This window comes from Leptonychotes weddellii, chromosome 12, assembly GCF_054177405.1.
Source record: "Leptonychotes weddellii isolate Sample4059 chromosome 12, ASM5417740v2, whole genome shotgun sequence".
Taxonomy (NCBI): domain Eukaryota; kingdom Metazoa; phylum Chordata; class Mammalia; order Carnivora; family Phocidae; genus Leptonychotes; species Leptonychotes weddellii.
The window spans coordinates 13,564,029-13,586,270 of NC_138380.1; the positions used below are offsets into that span (position 1 = coordinate 13,564,029).

At 38.9% G+C, this 22,242-nt stretch overlaps 1 protein-coding gene across 2 annotated transcripts in view; it reads right to left on the reverse strand.

Annotated features, from left to right (window-relative positions):
• TRIM24 (tripartite motif containing 24) overlaps window positions 1-19,676 on the reverse strand; it is a 96,682-nt gene extending 77,006 nt beyond the window's left edge. For both annotated transcript variants that reach the window (XM_006740391.3, XM_006740390.3), the window contains exon 1: window positions 19,001-19,676. In XM_006740391.3, the coding sequence (XP_006740454.1) occupies window positions 19,001-19,364 (364 nt within the window). In that variant the 5' untranslated portion in view covers window positions 19,365-19,676. The remainder of the gene's footprint in view (window positions 1-19,000) is intronic.
• Between the last annotated feature and the right edge of the window lie 2,566 nt (window positions 19,677-22,242).

Below are 22,242 nucleotides of genomic sequence, written 5' to 3' on the forward strand. Positions count from 1 at the left end.
CAAGAAATAAATCTTTAAAAAAAGACAGAGGGTGACAGAATGGATAAAAAAAAAACCCCATCTACATGCTGCCTACAAGAGACTCATTTTAGACGTAAAGACACCTGCAGACTGAAAGTGAGGAGATGTAGAAACATTTATCATGCAAACGGATGTCAAAAGAAGGCCAAAGCAGCAATACTTATATTGGACAAACTAGGCTTTAAAACAAAGACTGTAACAAGAGACAAAGAAGAGCACTATGTAATAATAAAGGAACTATTCCAACAAGAAGATATAACAATCACAAATATGTATGCATCCAACACGGAAGCACCCAAATATATAAAACAATAACAAACATAAAGGAACTCATTGATAATAATACACTAATAGTAGGGGATTTTAACATCCCACTTACATCAATGGACAGGACATCTAAACAGAAAATAAACAATCAATGAAACCAGGAGCTGGTTCTTTGAAAAAATCAGTAAAATCAATCAACCTCTAGCCAGACTTATCAAAAAGAGAAAGGACCAAATAAATAAAATCACAAATGATAGAGGAGAAATAACCAACCTCACATAAATACAATTATAAGGGAATATTATGAGAAATTATATGCCAACAAATTGGACAACCTGGAAGGAATGGATCAATTCCTAGATACAGAAATTACCAAAAATGAAATAAGAAAAAAAGAAAGTGAACAGACTAATAACTGGCAATGAAATTGACTCAGTAATCAAAAAAACTCTCAACAAACAAAACTCCAGGAGCAAGTGGCTTCACAGGTGAATTCTACCCATCATTTAAGGAGTTAACACCTATTCTTCTCAAACTATTCCAAAAAATAGAAGAGGAAGGAAGGCTTTCAAATTCATTCTATAAGGCCAACATTATCCTGAAAGTAAAACCAGATAAAGATACCACAAAATAGCACGCCTGGGTGGCTCAGTTGGTTAAGCGACTGCCTTCGGCTCAGGTCATGATCCTGGAGTCCCAGGATGGTGTCCCACATTGGGCTCCCTGCTCGGCAGGGAGTCTGCTTCTGCTTCTCCCTCTGACCCTCCCCCCTCTCATGCTCTCTCACTCTCAAATACATAAATAAAATCTTTAAAAAAAGATACCACAAAATAAAAGAGAACTACAGGCCAGTATCTCTGATGAACTAGATGCAAAAATGCTCAACAAAATATGAGCACACTGAATCCAACAATACTTAAATCATTCACCTCAATCAAGTGGGACTTACTCCCAGGATGCAAGCATGGTTCAATATTCACAAATCAATCAATGTGATACATCACCTAAGAGAAAGGATAAAAACCATATGATCATTTCAAGAGATTCAGAAAAAGCACGTGACAAAGTATAACATCCATTCTCCATAAAAAACCCTGAATGAACTAGGTCTAAAGGGAACATAACCTCAACATAATAAAAGGCCTTAAATGAAAAACCCATTGGCAACATCATACTCAATGGGGAAAAACTGAAAGCTTTTCTCCTAAGGTCAGGAACAAGACAGTGATGTCCACTCTTACCATTTTTATTCAACAAAGTACTGGAAGTCCTAGCCACAGCAGGCAGACAATAAAAAGAAATAAAAGGCATCCAAATTGGTGAGGAAGAAGTCAAACTTTCACTATTTGCAGATGACATGATACTAAATATAGAAAACCCTAAAGATTCTACCAAAAAACTACCAGAACTGAATTCAGTAAGGTCACAGGATACAAAATCAATGTACAGAAATTTGTTGCATTTTTATACAGTAATGATGAAACAACAGAGAAAGTGAAATTAAGAAACAACCCCATTTACAAATGCACCAAAAACAATAACTAGGAATAAACTTTACCGAAGAGGTGAAACACTTGAACTCTAAAAACTACAAAACACTGATGAAAGAAATCAAAGATGACACAAAGAAATGGAAAGTCATTCTCTGCTCATGGGTTGGAAGAACAAATACTGTTATATGTCTATACTACCAAAAGCAATCTACAGATTTAATGCAATCCCTATTAAAATACCAAAAATACCAGTATTTTTCACAGAGCTAGAACAAGAAATTCTAAAATCTGCATGGAACCAAAAAGACCCCAGATAGCCAAAGCAATCTTGAAAATGAAAAGCAAAACTGGAGGTATCACAATTCCAGACTTTAAGTTATATTACAAAATGTAGTAATCATAAAAGTATGGTACTGGCACAAAAATAGACACATAGATCAATGGAACAGAACAGAAAACCCAGAAACAATCCCACAACTATATGGTTAATTAATCTTCAACAAAGCAGGAAAGAATATCCAGTGACAAAAAGACTGTCTCTTCAACAAACGGTGTTGGGAAAAGACAGCTACATGCAAAAGAATGAAACTGGCCCACTTTTTACACCATACACAAAAATAAACTCAAAATGGATTAGACCTAAACGTGAGACTGAAACCATAAAAATCCTAGAAGAGAGCACAGGCAGTAATTTCTCTGACATCAATCATAGCAACATTTTTCTTAGCTATGTCTCCTGAGGCAATGAAAACAAAAGCAAAAATAAATTTTTGGGACTATATCAAAATAAAAAGCTTCTGCACAGCAAACAATCAGCAAAACTGAAAGGCAATATACAGAATGGGAGAAGATATTTGTAAACAACATACCTGATAGAGGGTTAGTATCCAAAATAAAAGAACTTCTAAAACTCAATACTCAAAAAAATAAAAATAAAATTAAAAAATAGGCAGAAGAGATGAACAGACATTTCTCTACAGAAGACATGCAGATTACCAAAAGACACATGAAAAGGTGCCCAATATCACACTCATCATCGGGGAAATGCAAATCAAAACCACAATAAGGTATCACTTCACACCTGTCAGAATGGTTACAATCGAAAACACAAGTGTTGGCAAAGATGTAGAGAAAAAGGAACATCTGTTGGTGGGAATGCAAATTGGTACAGCCACTGTGGAACACAGTATGGAGTTTCTTTGAAAATTTAAAAACAGAATTACCCTATGATCCGATAATTCTACTACTGGATTTTTAACCAAACAATACAAAAACACTAATTCAAAAAGATATATGGAACCATATGTTTACTGCAGCATTATTTACAATAGCCAAATTACAGAAGCAGCCCAAGTGTCCACCAATGGATGAATGGATAAAGAAAAGGTACACACACACACACACACACACACACACTGGGAAATTACTCAGCCATAAAAAAGAATGAAATCTTTGCCATTTGCAATAACATGGATGAATCTGGAGGGCATAATTCTAAGTGAAAGAAGTTAGTCAGAGGAAGACAAATACCATATGATTTCACTCGTATGTGAAATTTAAAAAAACAAATGAACAAAGAAAAAAAAAGACAAACCAAAAAACAGACTCTTAACTATAGAGAACAAACTGATGGTTACCAGAAGGGAGGTGGTTGGGGAATGGGTGAAACAGGTGACAGAGATTAAAGAGTATACTTATCATGATGAACAATGAGTAATGTACAGAAATGTTGAATCACTATACTGTACACTTGAAACTAATATAACATGGTATGTTAACTATACTGGAATTAAAATAAAAAACTTAATATAAAAAATGAAAAGAAAAAAAAAAGAATTCCCTGCAGAACATCTTGCCTATTGTTTTCCTGCTAAAAGATCTCTTGGCATTAGTATAAAAACTCAACAGCATGGTATTGGTGGTAAAAACAAACTGATCCACAGAACAGAAAGCCTAAAAATAAACCCAGATGTACATGGACAAATGATAATTGACAAAGGCAATGCAGTAGGAGAAAGGATGGTTTTTTCAACAGCAGTGGTGAAAAAATTAAATATCTACATGTAAAATGAACTTGGATCCATACTTCATATCTCATATAAAATTAACTCAAAATGGATCATAGATCTAAACATAAAACTTAAAACTATGAAACTTCAAGGGGAAAACATTTATGTTAGGTAATGATTTCTTAGATACCAAACAAAAGAAAAATTCATAAAGATAAATTGGACTTCACTAAGGAATTGGGGCTCCCTAGAGAAACAACCAAGGCTGGTACAGAAAAGTACAAGATGAACCTAGAAACTCTTTGGTTTGCCAGCAAGATAAGACGTACTGAAAAGTCAATAGGGGCATGTCAAAGGACAAGATTTCAACTTGAAGGGGTTTCTACTGCCCAAACTGGAACAATGTGGTTATCAAAATAAATAATGAAGGGAATGGTTTATAACATATAAAAAAATTTAACAAGCCCACAATAAATAAATGGAAAAGGAAAATCTCATCCATACAGTAGAGTATCAATAAGCAGAGAGAGACAGAAAAATCACCATTTTGCAACATCACAATAATAAATGATGAGGGGAAGAATCAACAGTGGATGCTATCTACGGTTTTTGGGAATAGAACACTCACACAGGGCGCCTGGGTGGCTCAGTTGGTTAAGCGACTGCCTTCGGCTCAGGTCATGATCCTGGAGTCCCTGGATCGAGTCCCGCATCGGGCTCCCTGCTCGGCAGGGAGCCTGCTTCTCCCTCTGACCCTACCCCCTCTCATGTGCTCTCTCTCTCTCTCTCATTCTCTCTGGCTCAAATAAATAAATAAAATCTTTAAAAAAAAAAAAAAAAAGAACACGCACACAGACCCCAAAGTATCTCACAGGAGGTTACTTATTAATTATAAAGGGGGAAAAAAGATATCTGTAAAGTGGAGAAATCTGGCTGTTCAAACCAGTGATCAAAGCCAAACACCCAACAACAATGGGACAGAATGACATCAGGGTTTCCTAAAGTAAAGCACCTAAGAGGACACATTACATTTGCCAAAAATGATCCATCAGGCTAGGTACAATAAGGAGAGAAATCAAACATTAAGTTTGAAAAAACAACGTTTGACATAAATAATTATTAACGACATCAAGGAACTGGGATTAACAAGGATTGGCTAGTAAGAAGTTGAGACAATGCTCAAGAATATAAGTATAACAGGAGATATGATAATTATGATACATAATAGCCACTACCTCTAAGGCTAGGACAGAGTGCCCAAGGAAGAATTTTCCCTTCAGACCTGATATCAGACCCTGTTAGAAAAGATAACACCCATCACTCACACTTTGGTTCTGTATCCGTGGGATCTGCTGGAAATTCACCCTCTGGAGCTTATCCACAAATCTATTCTATGGTACATGCTAGCAATCTGTGTCCTGATTTCCCCCACCACCAAAGGGGGAAAAAAGCTGCTGTGAAGGACATTACTGTGACAACTGGCAAAATTTGAATATAGGCTATGTATTAGATAATAGCATTGTATTAATGTCAAATATCCAGAATTTGGTAATTATACCGTGGTTATAGAGGATTATCCTTGCATATATCAAAACTCATCAACTTGTACATTTTAAATATGTGCAGCTTACTGTATGTTAACCTTATCTCAGTAAATCTAAAAGAAACAACCTTCTAAAAAAGAGAATCTATACTTCAGAGACACACTGACATATTTGGGGCTCAAGTGTCATGTCTACAACCTATTCCCATATAAATCAGAAAAAATGACACTAAGTATACTGATGTGAGAAATAAAGAAAATGCAGCAAAATCTAGAATCCTTAGGAAGGGCTCATAGGAACAGTACTTTCAAAGTTCTTACACGTGGTCTTTATGCTTAAACATCAGTTGGCTGGGTATGTGTCTCAATTCACATTTTTTTCTATTAAAATCTTAAAAATCTTTACTCCACAGTCTTCCAGATTCAAGTACTAATGTTGGAGAGTCTAATGATAATCTGGCATTCTTTCCATCTAACTGATATAGTCTTTGTGTGTAGATGCCCAAAGTATTATTTTTTTTCTTTTAAAGCCCTGAAACATGTTTCAGTGGTGGCTGTTTCAATTTTCCTAGGCACATGGTGAACCCTTATAATACAGATGTTCATCTTTGTTTTAACAACATTTTCTTGTTTTTGTTTTTTTCCTGTTTCTTTTTTCAAATAGTCTCCAGGTACTATTATTAATGTCCATATACTTATGTGCCTATGCATATAACATCTTCTTGTCACTTTATGAATTTCTTTTATCTCTTTACTTGATTTGTTTTCACTTGTTCTTTTTCCATCATTTCTTTTATGGTACTTTCTAGAGTGTCTACTCATTCAAGAACTTTCTGGTTCATCTTCATTTCTGAAAAATTTCTAATTCATTCCTCAAGTCTGTCAGTTTTTCTTTTCATGATCTCCTACAGCGTAGGAGCTCATTTCTAAACATTTCTAATTTATACTGTTTTTTCATAACATATTATTTAATTTTCTCAGCTCATTTTGTAGTAATAGGTTTCATTATGTCTCTGCTTTAAGACCAAAGTATACTGCTATCTTCATTTCTTTAGATCTGTTACTCAGAGGACTGTTGTCATCTTTTTTCTTATACTATCTTTCAGTAGTATAAAATTACAGTACTTTCTATAAATCATATTATAGAATGGGTTTTCCTATACTTTTAAGTTTTCTATGTAGGATATGTAAACAGACTAAGATAGCTTTCCTAGATTCAGAGTTCTAAGGTTTCCTCTTATGTTGTTATCACAAAGTATTCAAACCTGTGGTACTTTAGTATAACCACTTCCCTAAGACTTTCTGAGATCTGCCTCCTCCAGTGCCCTCCTGCCACATGTATCATTTTCTCTTCTTTGCCCCTAAATTCCTACTCTCATCAAATCTTGTTTATTTGCAGCAGTTTCTTCTCAGTGTGGGGCTCTTTTCTTTCACTGAGTATTTCTAAGAATCTCAGGAGCTAGGCTGTCCCAGCTCCCTCATACTTTCCAGCGGCAAACGGTCTCATTTCAGACCCTATTAGCAGTTTGTGGACCACACTTTGAATAGCACTGCCTAAAATACTCTGCTTCTTCAGAGAAGTGCTGGGTAGCATTATAAGGCAGACAGGTATCACTACAAATGTATGATCTCTAGCAGCAAGTGGGCCTCAACAAGATCTGCAATCATGCTACATTTTACTGGAAAATGCAATCGACTCTGAATACACACAGACAATCTTCTATCCATACACCTGTTCTTGCCTTCTTCTCCTTTTCATAACAAAATGTCTCTCTTATCCAAAGTCACCAATCTCTCCACCTATGCCTTGGATCAATCCTATCCTGCCTTCTCAGAACCCTCACACACTCACTTACAAATCCCTTCTGTGGTATATGCGATAGCTCACTTGATTGAACTCTTCCACTTTCATATAAACATGCTTAAGCTTTTCCTATTTACAAAAAGGCAATAAACAAGAAACCCTCCTTAATTCCATTTTTCTCCCCAAGTATTGCCTTATCCCTTTAAACTTCTCCACAGAGTTGTCTTAACTTCCCACCCATTGCAAAACCTACCCCAGTAGGGTTTCCCCTTCTACGTCTCCACCAAAATATGCTTTTGCACAACTGCCATGCTTCTAACACTAAAAATGTTTTTGGCCTCTCTTATTTGATCCTGCAGTAACACCACACTGTGAAACACCACTGCCTTTGTTAATACTTTCCTTCCTTGGCTTCCATGACTCTACATTTTCCTGGTTTTCTCATACCTCTTCTCAATCTCCTTTCTGGGCTTCCATCCTACATATCCATTACATACCTGAATTCCTAAAGTCTTGTCCTAGGTGATCTCCTCACTCTAATCTCCAGAGAAGGGAAAGGAACAGAGGACAACGGGAGGCCAAAAATGAAGGGTCAGAGAAGTGGGAGGAAACCTTAATACCAAAAGATAGGTGGGAAAGTGAGCTGAGAAAATTAGTAAAAGCAAGTTAAGGCACATGACACACAAGTCAAGTATAGAAGATTGATGAGGACCAGAAGAAACATAAATCAACATGCACCAGTACAGAGACAGATACTAAGAATGTCATGTGCGAAAGGCTCTCCTCCTGGTCATCCTTAATGCTGAATATACAGTCAAGAGATCCCAGAAAGACTATTCTCATGATCAAGGTAAAATAAAGGTCTGGTAGTTATGATTTCCAGTTACTATATATGACAGTTTTCTTTTAAATTTATTGCATCATGACAAGAGTACCTATGGACTATGTATTTTAGAGGAAATCAGAACAAAGTTCTTTGAGGAATCCTGTATTTTTACAACTTAGAAGAGGATCTGAAAACCATTTTTATTTATTTATTTATTTTATTTATTTTTATTTTTATTTTTTTTAAGATTTTATTTATTTATTTGACAGAGAGAGACACAGTGAGAGCAGGAACACAAGCAGGGGGAGTGGGAGAGGGAGAAGCAGGCTTCCCGCGGAGCAGGGAGCCCGATGTGGGACTCGATCCCAGGACCCTGGGATCATGACCCGAGCCGAAGGCAGACGCTTAACAACTGAGCCACCCAGGCGCCCTGAAAACCATTTTTAAAGATGAGATAAACACAGAAAAACACTGAGGCAATTCAGCTGACAGTTACGTTCACATGTTGTTTTAAACACAAGTATTTGAACATGCGCCTACATATATATTTATTATGTATATATACTATGGAACTAGTATATCCTGTATATAATAAATCATACAAACAAGACATTTTGAAAGAATAAAATCAGGGTAAAATATTTTTAAATGGCTTGCTAATCATGATAGCTTCATACCACATTCTCTAACAGTCCAAGATGTAATATACATTTAAGGCATAGTTCATCATTAATACAGAGGATGTCAATCAATTTCAAAGAGTCTTCTCAGTAATTCTGAAACTTTTAGGCCCAATTACTAGATTTAGTTAGAAAATCACTTATGTTAATTAACCTCACAAGACTGATAAAGAGCCTATAAAATATCAATTCTGCCACTCTAATGCTGTTATGCTTACAAATTAGTATTATCTTTATCATAGCTGAAAATGAGATTTCAAATATTCAAATAATTTAGGGCTGGTGGAAAATCACGACTCCCATCAACTCCATACACCTGATAAAATGAAAAACAAAATGGAGCAGCAACAAAGACAGCTTTCTATAGAATACAGATCTCCTTGCTGGCTAATCCATCACTGACTGCATATTCAGGTTCCAGGAAATGACAAGTATCTATCCCTCTATGTAACACTAAAGAAGTCACCAAATATGGGAAGCCCCAAGGAGCCTTCTGTATTTTCCTAAACTGGGGAGGAGCCAAGTTATCAGCATCCAACCTTGATGACAGACTTAAATGTACCCCTCTATGCTATTAATTGGAGTTGGGGATCACTTTTTATGGCCATTACACATGTGCCCTACATCCTACAACTTAGGGACTCTCCAGGCTGCTGAAACTGAGGGGCTTTTGTGAGTGGCCTCCATATGGGAATTCCCTAGGAACTGAGATTACAGGGTTTTGTGTCAGGGTCCTGGTAATGGTCTACCATGATCTTCAATTTTTGACAGTCATTTTAGTTAAAAACAGAGGCTACAATCCATAAGCCAACTTATCAAAGAACATGTAAATTGTATTACAGTGTGTGTGTGTGTGTGCGCGCGCGCGCTAGGGGTGGAGTGAGGGTCACATTAGGGTCTGCAGTATAGAAATCCTATTACCTCCAGGGCAGCTGTGTACAGTTTGATTGGCTGTACAGCACAAGGGACTACTTAATTTAAGAGGGCAAATGGAGATTAATATGCATTCCACTTCCTATGCCAGGTAGTCCTTGGTGCTACATATGTCAAGAGGACATGTATTCCTAACTCATACAAAGTTACCTTTAGGACTTGCAGCAGCCCTCATTCCTCCTCCTCAGAATACTTTGTATGCCATATGTGAGATGTAGCCATTTTGACATGCTTTTTCATGTGACCATGACATACTACTTATCAAGTACTTTAACGCTTAACTTAAAGAAGTTCTAATGTTTTCCCTCAACTCAATGAATTATGTTACCTCATAATGTGTGACACACATCCCATTCTGGAGACTACTGGTCTAGTATGTACTTGAAAATGCAGAAGTAAATTTGAGAAAGGGGTCAAGGTTATAGGAAGAAATGTCGGGCTCGTGCATCTAGGATGATAGTTTAACTTGGTGAGATCTCTAAGAAAAATTAAAAAGATAAAAATCTAGAGATCTAAGAATCAAATTACCCACATGTGAGTGTATTTAAAAGGTTCAATGCAATTTAAAAATGGTATTTTGACATCAACTTTCCACCAGGACAGAGTAACTTTCCACCAGTACCAAGACAAGTTTGCCTGCCACGAACAACTGTATGTAACTGGGAAGAATATACGAGGCAACTGTCTTCAGGCATTGGAAAACAGGCAATGAGGATTGTGATCCCTGGAAAGGGAAATTCAGGAGGTGAACCCCTAACATATCTTGATTCTCTGCCTGGGGACTATTTCGCAACCACAATGCAGGGAGCTAGAGCCTAAGCAGAACATAGCTTAAAAGGCCAGAGGAAAATTTGGGGCTTGAAAGAGATTAAACACTAGAGAGAAGAGAGCTGCAAAGAGTGAGGGTGCCAGTAGTCTCTCTAGGGTTTCTCAAAGTCCTTGGTGAAGGCTACCATGCATATGCACAGCAAGACTTTGGGATGCTTACCAGAGAACAGTAGCTAAGGGATTGAGAAAAACAAAGATACTAGAGGCCCAGCAGGAACAAAAAGAAAACAAATTTTTAAAAAGTAGACTTAAACTTGACCATACTAATAATTACTTAAAATGTAAATGGATTAAAGAATAAAAGCAAAATTTACAGGTTGGATAACAAAGCAAGACACAACTATTCACTATCAACAAGAGATCTACTTTAAACAGAAAGGTTAAAAGTAGAAGAATGGAAAAATATACCATTCAAACAGAGGTAAGAAAACTGGTGTAGTTGTATTAACCTAAGACAATGTAGACTTCATGAAAAAGTAGTACGAGAGATAAAGAACATTTCATGGTGTTAAAAAGGGCAGGCAATTAATCAATAAGATAAAGTGTTAAAATATCTGCAGCAAAAACTAACCAGGATTAAAGGAATAAAAAGGTCAACAATCATGAGATTTTAACATTCTTCTCTCTGTAACTGATAGAAGAAGTAGACAAAAAAAAAAAAAAAGAAGAAAACCAAACCAAAACAAAGATTTTTACAACACTATCAACCAACTTGACCTAACTGACATTTATTTTTATTTATTTATTTTTTAAAAGATTTTATTTATTTATTTGAGAGAGAGAGAATGAGAGACAGAGAGCAGGAGAGGGAGGAGGGTCAGAGGGAGAAGCAGACTCCCTGCCGAGCAGGGAGCCCGATGCGGGACTCGATCCTGGGACTCCAGGATCATGACCTGAGCTGAAGGCAGTCGCTTAACCAACTGAGCCACCCAGGCGCCCCTAACTGACATTTATAGAACACAACACCAAACAACTGTGGATAGAATTTAAATTCTTTTCAAATATACATAGAACATTCACCAAGATAAACAATATGTTAGGACATCAAATGTCTCAATAACTTCTAAAGAGATTTAAGTCTTACAGAGTGTTTTTTTTCTTACTACAATGGAATAAACTATCCAGAAAATCCCCATATACCTTTAAATTAACACATTTCTAAGCAACCCAACAGTCACAGAAGAAATCACAGAAAAATTTTAAAATATTTTAATAGAATGTTAATAAAAACACAAAATTTGTTTGAGGTGGCCAACACATGCTTAGAAAGAAAATTATACCTTTAAAGCAGAGACAAACAATAAATAAAACTAACAAAGCCAAAAGTTAGTAGATAAGCCCTTAAGAATAGCAAACAAGAAAAAAGAGCAAACACTACAAGTAGAAACAAAAGAGGTCTGGGACATTGTTCAGGCCTTGAAAACATTAAAAGGGAAAGGGAGTATGTAGAATATATGTTAAAAATGCACCAATTATATGAAACAGAAAATTTTCAACTTATCAAAATGGATTCATGAATATAAAATCTGAAGAGCCCTGTATCAAGTAAAGACACTGAATTCCTAATCAAAAACCTTCTCATAATGAAAACTCCAAACCCAGATGGATTAATTGAATTGTCAAATATTTAAAAAATTAATACTAACTTAAAAAAACCTCTTTCAGAAAATTAGAGATGGAACACTTTACTCATTTTGAGGACAGTTATTATCTTGATGCCAAAATCAGATAAAGATACAAGAAAACTCTATCACCAATATTCCTCATGAACATAAAAAAGTCGCTAAAATATTAGCAAATCAAATCCACAAGTACACAAACAGGATACTACATGGTGACCAAGTAGAGTATATCCCAAGAATGCAAGATACGTTTAACATCTGAAAATCAACATAATTCACAACATCAACAGAAAAAAAGAGAAAACCCAGATGATCATTTTAACAGATACAGAAAATGCATTTGACAAAATTCATCATCCAACACAATTAAAATCCTCAGCACACTACGAATAGAAGAGATCTTCTTAATTGTGATAACGGGCATCTGTAAAAAGCTAATAGATCTAACATATTAATGGTGAACAACTAACGTTATCCTCCTAAGATCAGGAATAAGGTAAGGATGTCATCTCTCATTTAATAGTGAAATTAAACTTCTATTCAATACTGTACTGGAGGTCCTACCTAGTGCAGTAAGGGAAGAAAATGACAGAAATTAGGACTTGAAAGAAAGAAGTAAAACTATCTACCTGTGAGCAACAGGATAGTCTATGAAGAAAATCTTAAGAGACAAAAAAACTATTAAGATTTAATCATTGAATTTAGCAAGATAATGTGATACAACCAATATACAAAAGTCAATTGTATTTTAGCTAGCAACAATTGGAAATGGTATTTTTTAAAAACACCAATATCATTAAACATTATCATAAGATATTTTGGAATAAACTTCACAAATATTGTGCAAGACTACTATGATAAAATAGTGCTGAGAGAAATTAAAGATCTAAATAGGAGATAAAACATGTTTATAGATAGGGATAGTCAATATTGTTAGATCATTCTCCCCAAAGTGGTATCCGGATTTAATGCAATTCTAATCAAAATCATAGCAGGCTTTTGTGTAGAAATTAACAAGTGGATTCTAAAATTTATGAAGAAATGTAAATTACTTCAAAGAGCAAAACAATTTTGAAAAAGAACAAAACTGTCCAATTGAAAATTTGCTTTAAAAGCTATAGCAATATGGGCACCTGGATGGCTCAGTCGGTTAAGCGTCTGACTTCGGCTCAGGTCATGATCCCAGGGTCCTGGGATGGAGTCCCACATCAGGCTCCCTACCCAGCAGGGAGTCTGCTTGGGCTTCTCCCTCTCCCTCTGACTCTCCCCCTGCTCATGCTCCCACATTCTCTGGCACTCTCACATAAGTAAATAAAATCTTAAAAAAAAAAAAAAAGCTACAGCAATAAAAAAACAAAACAAAACAAACCCCAAACACTTATTCCTGAATGGATAGCTCAAAAGAACAGAAAAGTGTATAGCAACAGAATCCTACATACATGTTCAACCGATTTTTTACAAAAATGCCAAAGTGATGTAATGGGAAAAGTACCCTTTTCAAATAAATGATACTTTAACATATGGTTAAAAACATGAATCTCAACCCTTATACCTAATACAAAAATTGCTCAAAATAGATGACACATCTAAATATAAAAACCAGAACTATAAAAATACTGAAAGTACAAAATCTTAGTAAACTCACGGTAGGCAAAGAATTGTTAAATAGAACACAAAAATTACTAACTATAAAAAGAAAAAAGGCACCTGGGTGGCTCAGTCGTTAAGCACCTGCCTTTGGCTCAGGTCATCATCCCAGCATCCTGGGATCGAGCCCCCGTATAGGGCTCCCTGCTCAGCGGGAAGCCTGCTTCTCCCTCTCCCACTCCCCTGCTTATGTTCCCTCTCTTGCTGTATCTCTCTCTATCAAATAAATAAATAAAAATCTTCTAAAAAATTAAGAAAAAAGAAAAAAATTGACAAATCAGACTTAATCAAAATTTAAAACTTCAGCTCTTCAAAAGACACCATTAAGAAAATGAACAGGCAAGGGGCGCCTGGGTGGCTCAGTTGGTTAAGCGACTGCCTTCGGCTCAGGTCATGGTCCTGGAGTCCTGGGATCGAGTCCCACATCGGGCTCCAGGCTCGGCGGGGAGCCTGCTTCTCCCTCTGACCCTCTCTCCTCTCATGCTGTTTCTCTCTCTCAAATAAATAAATAAATAAAATCTTTAAAAAAAAAAAAAAGAAAATGAACAGGCAAGGTACAGGAGTAAATATGTGCATACACGTATTTAACAGAGGACCAGGATACAGAATGCATATAAAGAATATTTACTTTTCAGTAATGTAATCCATTACCTAATTTTAAAAATCTACAAAAGATAAACTGAAATTTTACCAAAAAGCTGTTAATAGCTAATAAGCACAGGAAAAGATGCTCATCATTATTCATCGGGGAGATGAAAATTAAAACCATGAGACTCCCCTTTGCACATACCAGAATGACTAAAATTAAATACCAACACCCAAATTGGCGAGGATGTGAACCAACTGGAACTCTCATACGTTGCTGGAGGGAATGCAAAACAGTACAACCAGTGTAAATACACATTTATGATGCAAACAAGAAATTCCAAGTATTTACCCAAGGAAATGAAAACATATCCACATAAAGACTTGTCTACAAATATTTATAACAGTTTTATTCATAATAGCCCCAAATTGAAAACAATAGTATAATTTCCATTAACAGGTGAATACTGTATATATAACTGTGTACAAAACTGGTAGGCAATATGGATCAATCTTAAATACTATTAATTCTCTGACATTATATCTTGTACTCACAAGGTGATTTATACTTCTTACCAAGAACCCAAAGAAATCAGATCCCAGAATTGACAGTTACATCTTATAGACTGCCAGTTAGTATAGAAGTCTAAGAAAACTGATGGTTTCTTATTTTTTACTCTCCCTGGACAAATAATGTGACCCTTTTCAAGAGTATGCTCAGTATTCTTTTAAAAATAGCTTAGCGTTGGGGGATGGGGTAATTGGGTGATGGGCATTAAGGAGGGCACGTGATGTGATAAGCACTGGAGTTATACGCAACAGATAAATTATTGAACACTACATCTGAAACTACAGATGTACTATATGTTGGCTAATTCAATTTAAATAAAAAATTAAAGAGAAAAAAATAGAGTTTGCTACTCTTTTACTGAACACTACATCACCACCACAAAATATTGCACAATGTTGTAACATTTGTCCAAGATCAGTTTGTCTTCTGACTTCGGGTACCTATAATGTACCTAAAGAAAATCTGTTTTCTAAGCTTTTCCTTCTTTCCTGGATATAACTGCACACTAAGAAAATGACAATCACATCCAAGGTAGTCATCCAACTTTAGCGTGTGGTCACTCATCCTCATTCCTTCCAACTGGCAGCCTTACAAAAGGACAGTTTTGACCCATGTTCTCAATGAGGTCTTGAGAGCTAATGTAATTGTGTCCGGGCATTTATAAATCATAATACATACCTTTTTGTTGTTATAAATTAGCTTTATTTCTTTTTCATAAAAAAACATTTTAGAAGGATTTATTTTCTATGAATTTCATTTAGGATAACATGGAGCACCGAAAATTATTTAACAGAAAAATTAGGTCTGATAATGTTGAAAACTGTTATTCTATACCTTGAATTTTGGTCTTAATTTCCTAAGGGATCCTCTTATGATCAATTTTATTTTGGAATATAATACTGCTTGAACTAAAGAAACACTAGAGCTTAATATACTCTAGAATTCTATAACTATGCCAAGTTGGGCTCTCTGGAGGGACAGGCCTAGAAATCTATTTTTTTTTTTTTTAATATTTTATTTAGGGGCACCTAGGTGGCTCAGTCAGTTAAGCATCTGCCTTTGGCTCAGGTCATGATCCCAGAGTCCTGGGATGGTGCCCTGCATGGGGGGGAGGAGCTCCTCTCTCGCTTGCTTGCTCTCGCTCTACCTTAAATAAATAAAATCCTAAAAACAAATTAAAAAATAAAGATTTTATTTATTTATTTGAGAGCGAGAGCACGCACACACAAAAGCAGGGAGGGGTAGAGGAAGAAGCAGATGCAGGCTCACGACTGAGCAGGGAGCCCGCCCCATGGGGGCTAGGATCCCAGGATCCTGAGATCATGACCTGAGCTGAAGGGAGACCCTTAACCAACCTAGCCACCCAGGTGCCCCTAGAAATCTAAATTTTTAATAAGTATACCAGTGACTCTAGTAGAGCTAAAATTTGAAAACCACTAACTAAATCTAAAAGGGAAGAGCATAACTGCAACATGGTTGTGGCCTCAACAAAACTTGTTTTGTTTGGCCTATAGAATGGGCCTGTATGCATGTGTTTTTATTTACTTGCCAATATCTAATACTAAGAAAGCTCTCACAAAAATCTGGGCTTCAGACTTCTCATTTAAAGAAATTATATATATATATCCTTCAATACTGGCCCTCCCCTCTTGCATGACAACCTGCTGGAGCTGAGTTTACTTCCCCTCCCATTCCCTCCCTCTCCCTTCCCTATTATTTTACCCCCAAGTTCATAGTTCTCTAACTCAGATATCTAGCTTAACTCCTGTAGGTATTATAGTTTAACCCATGATGACTATACCCACAAGTTCATTAGGAGAATGAAGTACAGATGATCAAATGAACCCTATATATTTATGAAATGTACTGGATCAAGTTTTACTTCAGCTAGTATTTAAATAAGTTTGCAAGGCAAGAGGAAGGGAGAGAATATATCCAAGTCAATAAGACTCAGGATAGACAGTATTTTAATTTATTGAAAATAACCCTCTTTTTTTGTACTGTATTTAAAGTATCATTTAGTAGAGACTTTGTCTTAGTATAAAAACAAAAAACATTACCTTCCAATTTAAATGCTTCCTTGGAACTCTCGCTGATACAAACACCAAGATAAAATACATTGAGAGACTAGAATTGCACAGAACATTTTGAGAACTCTGAAACTGAAAACTTGTCTCAGAGTCTAGTTTCAGAGCTTTTATTACCCATGTTCTCATTCATTCAGGTCTAAATGTCATGGCCAGGCACACGATAAATCTTAATTCTAGGATTATGCAAAATTCAGATCCTAATCGGCCACTAGCCTGCTTAACCAATTAAAACATAAATAAAAGAAACCTTAAAATGTGTCTAAAAATTAAGAACTAAGATTTAAGTTTCACCTGTACTAAATTTCCAACAGGTGGGCCACATCAGAGAAAACAGTGTAAAAGATCTGAGACTTCAGCCTAACTGCAAGCTAGCTTACCACGGTAGAAGATACAAAGACTCAGGGATGAGAGACAAGGGGCAGTTTATTAGTTATAATAACATGAGCCAAAGCATCAACATTTTTTTTTTTTTTGAGAGACAGAGAGAGAGCATGAGAGAGAGGAGGGTCGGAGAGAGAAGCAGACCCCCTGCCGAGCAGGGAGCCCGATGCGGGACTCGATCCCGGGACTCCAGGATCATGACCTGAGCCGAAGGCAGTCGCTTAACCAACTGAGCCACCCAGGCGCCCAAGCATCAACATTTTTGCACTGGTTCCCAGAACCCCAGTTCCCACCAGGCAAGGTAAAGAGGGCCGGCTGACACCTGTACAGGCAGTGGGTTGTGTTACACAAGAGGAAACCTAAACTTAGAGAACCCCAATCTTTTGTCATGGGCAGTAAGCATGCCTGCCTTTTACTCCAGTAGAGACATTATACTGGACCCTATGCACGCCTGCTCTTTGCTCTGATGGAAGACACTATCTCTATCTTCCAAGGCTGATCTTTATACAAACATCATTTAAAAATAGAAACAAAGGGCAGTCAGTACCTCCCTGGCACGACCTGCAGAAACTTAAGAGACCCATGGAAAATTGGCTCCCTCAACTAGATACTGTTGGTAACATATAATCAAATGAAGTCTAACACTACTATTTATAGCATCAATTTCATATACCCCTTGACCTAGCCTCAATTATTTAATTAGCATTTTATCTCAAATCAACTAGACCCTCTAAAAGTATATATTAAAAATTAATTATCCCCCTTTTCCCAGTTACTTTCTATTTTTAAAAATGATGTGCTCCAATATTTGCACTATTACAATTTAAAATCCTCAAGCATTCTACTAGAATAATTACTGTGCTTACTTTAACTAACTTTAAATGTTTCAAACCTGTTAACGTTAGCAATGGGAACTACCTGTCAAGTCTCATTATACAGTAACAAACACCACAAAGAGAACAGTAACTTCAACATTTCCAGCTGTCATTTACAAAATACAAGAAAAGCCTGCACCCCAAATCACTTTGCTCTATTTCTCTTTACCCTTTACCGTTTCAAAATAAAATCTTCGAAGGAGAAAAGACAACAAAATACCGTCTCTTTTGGTTCCTTTGTCCCTAGCAGAAGGGAGAAAAATCGGGGACTCGTTAAGGTAAAGAACCTGAAACATGCAAGATAGAAAATAGACAGCATCTGATCTGTAATCAATCACCAAAGAAAGTCACCATCACTTCATCTTCATCCCTCCCTTCCCCCCGTCCAGCTCAAATAACGTGGTTATACACGAGATGATTAGGATCATATGGACCCGGACAAAGCTTTGGGGAGGCAGAGGGTAGCAGTGAACTAGACGCAGTCGGCCAAGAAGCCGAGATACACACTACAGCCCACTCCAACAGCGGTTTTCAAAAGTGCGGGTCGCACGGGCCACCCAACCCCGGAGGAGAATGCTGAGCAGCAGCAGCAGCGGCGGCGCCGCCAAGTCCTCAGCGCCCGTGGAAGTTGCTCGCGGGGCGCGCGGCACGCCGCAGCGCGCGCGGGCCCTCCATGTCACCGCCGCCAACACAGACCCTCCTCCTCGCCCCTCCCCCGCCGCGCACCCCGGGCGGCGGCGACATGACAGCGGGTCGCGCCGCACAAGGGCGCTCGCCTCCTCGAACCCCTCCCCGGGCTCCCCCGCGCCCACGGCCGGCTCTCACCTTGGGTGGCGAACGGCGAGGAGCCGCTGACCGGCGAGCCGGGGGCGGGGACGGGCGGCGGGGTCTCGGCCGAACCCAGCATGGGCGCGGGCAGCATGAGGTAGCGCTGGGGCGCGGGTAGGCAGCGCTGGCAGAAGGAGTGCAGGCAGGGCAGCAGCTTGGGCGCCCGGCTCTGGATGTTCTGGTGGCACACGGCGCAAGTGTCCAACAGGTTGAGCCGGGCCGCCTCGCCTCCGCGCTCCGAGTCGGGGCCCTGCCGACTCTCAGCCTCGTTCTCCCCGCTTGGCGCCGCCGAGGGCCCCCCGGCGGCCGCCGCCGAAGCCGCCGCGGCCGCCGTCGCCGCCTTCTCCACAGCCACCTCCATTGTCCTGCCCCCGCCGCCGCCGCCGCCGCCGCCGCCGGGAAAGGGGGAGCGCGATCTCCGCCTGCCGCCGCCCCCGACGACCTCCTCCTCCTCCTCCTCACAGGCCGCTTGGGTGACCCGCGGGAGAGGGAGGGAGGGAGGGCGGGCCGGGCCGAGGAAGCCTCCTCAGGCCCCGGGGATCCGCCTCCCGGGTGGCGCGGCCGGAAGAAGGGGATCTGTCAGCGGGAACCGTTCCTCGCACCGGGAAGGCTGCGCCCCGTCCGCTTCGCCAACCGCCGCGGCGCTCGTCGAATCCGCCCAGCCCGCCCTCGTCTCCCCGCCTTTCTCCCTGGGCCCCCGGCCCACCTCAGGCCCCGCCCCCACCCTCCCTCTCCCAGCGACTGAGGCGACGGCAAGGAACGCGCCGCCCAATAGCCGCAGCTCCTGGCCAGAGGGCGGGGCCTGCCCAAGCCCGCGAGGCTCCGACGGCCGCGGCGGGAGGCTGGGAGGTGGGAAGGCGCTTGCCCAGCCCCGCCTCCCACCGAACTCCTAGAGCCGCGGCTTCTGATTGGGCCTTTGTGTGTGTTTCGCTCCTCTGAAAAGATTAAGGGATTATTTGTTAATGACAGACCGACTAATTCGGTCCGCCTGTGTTAGCTCCTCCTATGGGGCGGAGCTCCACCGTGTGGGCTCAAAGCGGTTAATTAAGTAACTGCTTCGAAAACTCGTTTTACTGCTGAAGACGGGGGTCCTGTAGGAAGAGTAAATATGGTGGGAGGGTCAAAAGATGACGAAGTAGAGACTGTGAAGAGCAAACAAGGGAAGAATTTTATAAATGGAGAAATGTTGTGTGAAAAAGATATTGTGGCAGCATGGATTTGCCACCTGAATTTACTCTTCTCCATGATGAATGACGGAACATGAAGAATAAAGGTGGAGGTTCTCTTGCAAAGTCGGAAATTTTTAAAGGATTTCCCCTGTGAAAAAGGTGATTAATTTTTAAAGTCAGTGAGTTGCTTTTCAAATAAATAAAAATGTTTTTTTCTTCAAGAAACAAATATATAAAGATTGTTTGAAAATGTCTTTATTGCATAAATACGACATCAATTCGAGAAATAAAAATCTCAGTACTGATGTCCAAGTAATTCCTTCAAAAATTTTTTCATCCTGCCCCCCAAAACACACAGACTTATATCAAAAGGTACTCACATTTTCACTCAAAAAATGGCCAAACTTTGGGGTGCCAAGTGGGCTCAGTAGAGCATGTGACTCTTGATCTTGGGGTTGTGAGTTCAAGCCCCATATTGAGCACGGAGACTACTTAAAAAAAAAACAAATTTTAAGGAGCTCGAAGTATAGAAACGGGGTGGGGGAAACAAAACTTTTGTACATACGTAAAAAAATTGTATGGAAATGCCATTTTTAAGTACAAATGAAGTAGTGCTGGATCACTGAGGAAAGAGGGATGGGGTCAGAAAAGGCCTTGTTAAAGTTGGAATGATACTGGAAGAAAAAATGGCCTGAGGGAGGGCAAACTCTAGGTAACCTGATCCTCCTTACCTTTTCCAAATTATTCCTCTCCTACTGGCCTCTTTCCCAAAACAGTTCCTAAATCCAGTCACTGTAGGCCTCCAGGAGTGAAGTTCTCCTTCTTAAGGGCAGTCAAGGGCTAGCTATTTGTTTTGTATAGGGGTAGTTTCTTAAACCTTAGTTTGCATAAGAATCACCGGGCAAGCTTACTTAAAAGCAGGTTCTTGGGCTCATCCCCCTATTCAATTTTAGAAGCATCTGGTGATTGTGATCTGAGTGGTCTAGGACCACCCTTAGAAAAACAGGGGCTATCTCAAATTTCTTAACCCACTTACCATCCCTCTATGAGTTCATCCCTCTCTCATCCTATACCCCTCAAGCTGAAGCTCCCTCTACTCTCATACTTTATGCACCAGCAAATTTAATGAATCCCTGCTTTGCCCATGCTGTTCCCTTTATTTTGGAATGCTTTTCCGTCAAAATTCAGATTTACCAATTGTCTCCCTAAACCACTCCAGATGAAGTTCATCACTCTTTCCCCAATATTCATTCTGTGCCCCATCTTTTTGTAGCTGCACCTTGCAAATCTTTATATCCTAGTAAAGCAAATTCTGCATTATAAATTAATGATTTAATATGCTAATAATTCATTACAGAAATGGTATACAGGATTCAAGCAGACTAAAGACAAGTGTCTTTTATTCCCTTTGATGATGGTGGTGGAGAAGGAAAAAATAAGGGGTAAATTGTGGAAGCTTGTTTTTGGAGAATTCCATGCAGTTTGATAACAACCCACTAGTTTAGTTTCTCACATCATCATGGATAATCAGTTTTAGGGAAAATTATCTTCCATATTCTTAGGCTTCTAGTCTCATGTAGTTAAAACAATCATGTGTTTTACTTTGCTCAAATATATATGGCTTCTGGTCCTTTTAATTCCAGAAAAGGAATTTATTGTTTTAAGTGTTTTTATCATTTGATTTTCTTATCTAGATACTGTCTTCCCAAGTGCATTGCAAAAATATTTCACAGGGATCCACACTATGATAGATGATTCTTCCTTAATTGTAGCTCTCATCTATCTCCCCCTTTTGTTCTGTAATGTCTCTGGCTCCCTACTTCATCCAAGGCTCTCCACAATTTCAGCCCTATCTGATCTCCCTGCCTGCTCATACTGTTTGCCCATATCCACTCTAAGCTCCAGCTTAATTGGATGGCTTGCCATTTTCTAAACTGTACCAACACCACCTCTACCATCTCTCTGAGAGAAGGGGTAATATTTGTCTCTGCTAGAAGAGAAGGGACTCTGCAAGGAGAGCAAGAGCATTTGAGGCTAGTGAGGATTTCTCATGCCCACCCCTTACATGGC